The 4,355-nt window shown below is 34.7% G+C and overlaps 1 protein-coding gene and 1 long non-coding RNA gene across 2 annotated transcripts in view; both read right to left on the bottom strand.

The window, feature by feature from the left end:
• Nucleotides 1–1,653, bottom strand: part of LOC107747972 (uncharacterized) — a 2,400-nt gene extending 747 nt beyond the window's left edge. The window contains exons 1-2 of the long non-coding RNA XR_001640862.1: nucleotides 1,593–1,653; nucleotides 1,449–1,491 (exon numbers count right to left, since the gene is read on the bottom strand). This is a non-coding gene — a long non-coding RNA (uncharacterized LOC107747972). The remainder of the gene's footprint in view (nucleotides 1–1,448; nucleotides 1,492–1,592) is intronic.
• Nucleotides 1–4,355, bottom strand: part of pacs1 (phosphofurin acidic cluster sorting protein 1) — a 50,222-nt gene that overhangs the window by 4,457 nt on the left and 41,410 nt on the right. Inside the window, exons 14-16 of the mRNA XM_016562714.1 lie at nucleotides 2,375–2,481; nucleotides 2,073–2,227; nucleotides 1,793–1,917 (exon numbers count right to left, since the gene is read on the bottom strand). Of these exons, the coding sequence (XP_016418200.1) occupies nucleotides 1,793–1,917; nucleotides 2,073–2,227; nucleotides 2,375–2,481 (387 nt within the window). The remainder of the gene's footprint in view (nucleotides 1–1,792; nucleotides 1,918–2,072; nucleotides 2,228–2,374; nucleotides 2,482–4,355) is intronic.

The following is a 4,355-nucleotide window of genomic DNA, read 5'->3' on the forward strand; positions in this document are numbered from 1 at the left end:
TTCTGAGGAACTACATTGTTTGGTGGAAGAATACTGTTTTTATTAATATCATTACACTTTATTTGCTCTGTTTTGTTTTGTGAAACCTTACTATGTATATGGAATAACCGTTTTATAAAAGCAATAAGCACCGTGAAGCCGTGGTTTACAGTGAATTTATAACAGCTACGCGTCGTGCCTAACAATGCCCCTTAGCTGTTATAAATTCACTGTAAACCACGGCTTCTTGGGGTTTATTGCTTTAAAATAATCTTTTATAAAATAATAATAATAATAATATAAAAAAAGATTAATAAAATAAAAAGATGAAAGTTATCTAATTAAAATAAATTCTAGGGGCACATAGTACCCCTCAGAAAAAGTAATTACTGGGTTTATGAATTAAATGGTAACACTTTACAATAAGGTTCATTAGTTAACATTAGTTAACTACTTTAGTTAACATGAACTAAGCATGAATAATACTTCTACAGCATTTATTAATCTTAGCTAATGTTAATTTCAGCATTTAGTAATGCATTATTAAAATCAAAAGTTGTGCTTGTTAACATTAGTAAAAGCACTGTGAATTAACATGAACTAACAATGAATGACTGTATTTTCATTAACTAGCATTAACAAAGGTTAATAAATAGTGTAATAAATGTATTGTCCATTGTTTGTTCATGTTAGTTAATACATTAACTAACATTAACTAATGGAACCTTATTGTAAAGTGTTACCAATTAAATTTATTATAATGCATGACATAATATAATATATGATGCTTTGAGTGACATAAGTGCTAGTGCAACAAATATTTAAGGCATTAACTATTTGATGAGTAATTTTTTTGTCATGGACAAATATACATTTTTTATTCAATCAATGCAAAATGCAATATTATGGCTAGTATTTATGGGTGAATAAAATGAAATGAAAATTTCATTTCGGGGGCAATTATTACACAATTATAACAAAAAAAAGAGTAAATTTTCAAAGTTAAGTTTCAAGAGATTTATTGTGATATGCATTCAATTTAATTTATTAAAACACATGCTATAATTTATGACGCTTTGAGTGACATTTAAGGCAAAAACATGAAAAAGTTCATTGTCATAACACAGATATATACATGTATTTTAATCAATCAATGTAAAATGCAATATTATTGCTAGTAAGAAATACTTATGGGTGAATAAAATGAAATAAAAAATAAAAAAAGATAAATAAAACAAAAAGATAAAAGGTAAAAAATGAAAATAAATTCCAGGGGCAAATACAATCTCTAAAAAAAGGTAAATTTTTGATAGTTAATTTATTTATTAATTTATTAACATATAAAAGGCAAAAACTCTGAATGATTTCACTGTCATAAGACTACTTTAATTATACAAATACATTTTAATTAATACTAAATGCAATATTATGGCTTGTAAGAAATACATAAGGGTGCGATTTCTACTCACCCCAATGAAGGGAATGAATTTCTGATAGGAATCTTCATCTCTCCTGTAAGAGGAAGTGATATGTGAGTTGAAGCACACGGCTGAGGCTGTCATGTCTACAGTACTGAATCATGTGCAGCTGTAATGAGTGAGACGGAGCCGTACGTTCTGTGTTTGCAGGTCAGCATGGCCTCAGCGATGGGCAGCTTTGTGTGAGTGTGTGTGTTGTGTTGTGTGTGTGTGAGAGAGTTGTGTTTTGTTGTGTGTGTGTGTGTTTTGTGAGTGAGTTGTGTTGTGAGTGTGTGTTGTGTGTGTCTGTTTGTGTACATGTGTGTGTGTGTGTGTGTGAGTTGTGAGTGTGTGTTGTGTGTGTGTGTACCTGTCTGCGGCGGTTCGGATCGGTTGAATGTGTCTCTCCAGGCTCCGTCCAGGAAGGCTGCGCTGTAACGGTTGTCAAGGGCACCCAGGTGCTTAGCAACAGGATGAGAACCTGAACCAGTTTAAAGAATGCAAAAAAAAAAAACAGAAACTGAAATTAACATCCAAAAATATTCGCATCAAAAAACAGAAAGAAATCATATCCATCGGTATGTCACATAGTCGTCATTCCTCTCAGCGATGCTGTCATGAGTTGTGTTTTCTTACCCAGAGGCACGACCAGGAAGCGGAGGTGATTGAGCCAATCAGACGTCTTGTTGGCCAGCTGAGTGACGAAGAACTGCAGCACTGATCCCAGATAACTCTGACCGCCGACCACCGCCACCTTCACCGGCCGCGGCATCGACGAGTTACAGTTACAGCTGCACACACACACACAGAAATGTGATCAGATTTCACTGGACTTTACGCTTCAAAGGTCAGTGCTTTCTTTACAAAACACCTGTTTAACTCAGTCATTCCACTCTTGGTGAACAGGCTTTAATGGTCTCTGCGTTTACGTGACTTACAATTTCTGTATCCGAGTGAGCAGAGCCGAGAGAACGGCCTGAATCTCTGCGCCAGAACACGTGCAAACCACAGGATGCTTCTGAAGCTGAAGCTGCTCCGCAACATACTGCAAACACACACACACACACACACACTGCAGTAAAGTCACAGTAAAGACATGTGTAATGATTTCTCTCTCAAATAAATGCTGTTCTTTTAAACTTCACATTCATCAAAAAATCCTGAAAAATAAAATGTATCACAGTTTCCACGAAAATATGAAGCAGCACAACTGATTTTAACACTGATAATAATCAGAAATGTTTCTTGAGCAGCAAATCAGCATATTAGAATGATTTCTGAAGATCATGTGACACTGAAGACTGGAGTAATGATGCTGAAAATTCAGCTTTGATCACAGAAATAAATTACTGTTTAACATATATTCACATAGAAAACGGTTATTTTAAATTGTAAAAATATTTCACTATATTACTGTTTTTATTGTATTTTTGATCAAATAAATAAGCCTTTTATACTCTAATTATTATTCTGGACTGAGTCGTGGAGGTTACAAAATAGCTGATATAATGAATTCCCTATTAATACTTTGCAACCGCAAATGGTCCACATTTCCACAAATAAACTATTTACTTAGCATAAGAATTGTTTATTGCATTGGTTATTACAAATAATTGTAATTTTATTGGTGTCTTTTTTATCAACGCTGTGGCTATTTTAAGGAGTTATAAGAAATGTTCCCTCTAAGCTGCGCAGAAGAAATAATGTGCCGCACACATGCATAAATGAGTTGGGAAAGCCATTTGCGAAAGCGAATGAATTGCAATGCTCGGGTAAACCGCTATAGAGTTGATATCGCTATAGAGTTAGAACCGGGGAATGCGGTTTACAGGTTTCATATAAAGAGAATGATGTGCACCAAACGAGTCGCTGTAGAAACCGAATATTTTAATGGTTGCTGACGTAATAGCTCAAATCGAGAGCCAACGCAAACGCAATGACATGTGAAATAAAATGTCATCATGTATTAAAGAAGAGTGTCTTGTTTAAAGGGGTCATATGATGCTGCTAAAAAGAACATTATTTTGTGTATTTGGTGTAATGAAATGTGTTTATGCGGTTTAAGGTTAAAAAAACACATTATTTTCCACATACTGTACATTATTGTTTCTCCTCTATGCCCCGCCTTTCTGAAACGCGTCAAAATAGATACAGCCTTGATGAGCATGAGAAACTTCTTTAATAAACATTATTGATCCCAAACTTTTGAATGGCAGTGTATTTTTACAGTATTATACTGTAAAAAAAAAAAAAAATTTCTCAGGTAACCTAAAATGTACATCATTTAGTCACAGGTCAAATTAAATACAAATTAAATACAAATAGCACATTAATTTAAAGTTAAAAGTTACACACTTTTTTGTGTGTGCGCTGTACAGGTCTGGGATAAAGAATGTTTTTGCTCAGGTGGCCGAAATGTCCACCCAATAGAGAAAAGTTTTGCTCAGCAAGAAGAAAATTAGAGGGAACATTGATTGGAATTATGCACTTACGTGTAATATTTAACCACTGTACAGATTTGTCTATTTACACTGGACACATGATAGATTAACAGCAGCTCAGCTATTGAGTTTTTCCGTTTTTGGACTATGGCTTGACTTGTTACATTCTCATCTTGAGGGCAAGTATTAGGCACTGGATAGCTACGGAAACATGCCAAGTTTCTCAGTGCTTAGAGCGAGACAGCACACACCTGCCTCTTTTCTTTGTGCTACACTTGTCTTTTTGGTGTGGAATCGATATTTTCTGTGACTCCCCTTCGTAGATCACCACCCTCTGCAGAAAGCTCATGAGCTTTAATATGAACACTCACAGAGCTGAGCATTAAAAAAAGAGAAACGTTTCTGTGAGAGGCCTGTATTGCAGCAGACCACTAGTGTGACCTTAAAGGAATAGTTCACCTAAAAATAAAAATTCTGA

The sequence above is a fragment of the Sinocyclocheilus rhinocerous genome, unplaced genomic scaffold (genome assembly GCF_001515625.1).
Source record: "Sinocyclocheilus rhinocerous isolate Xijiao unplaced genomic scaffold, SAMN03320098_v1.1 scaffold1183, whole genome shotgun sequence".
NCBI lineage: Eukaryota > Metazoa > Chordata > Actinopteri > Cypriniformes > Cyprinidae > Sinocyclocheilus > Sinocyclocheilus rhinocerous.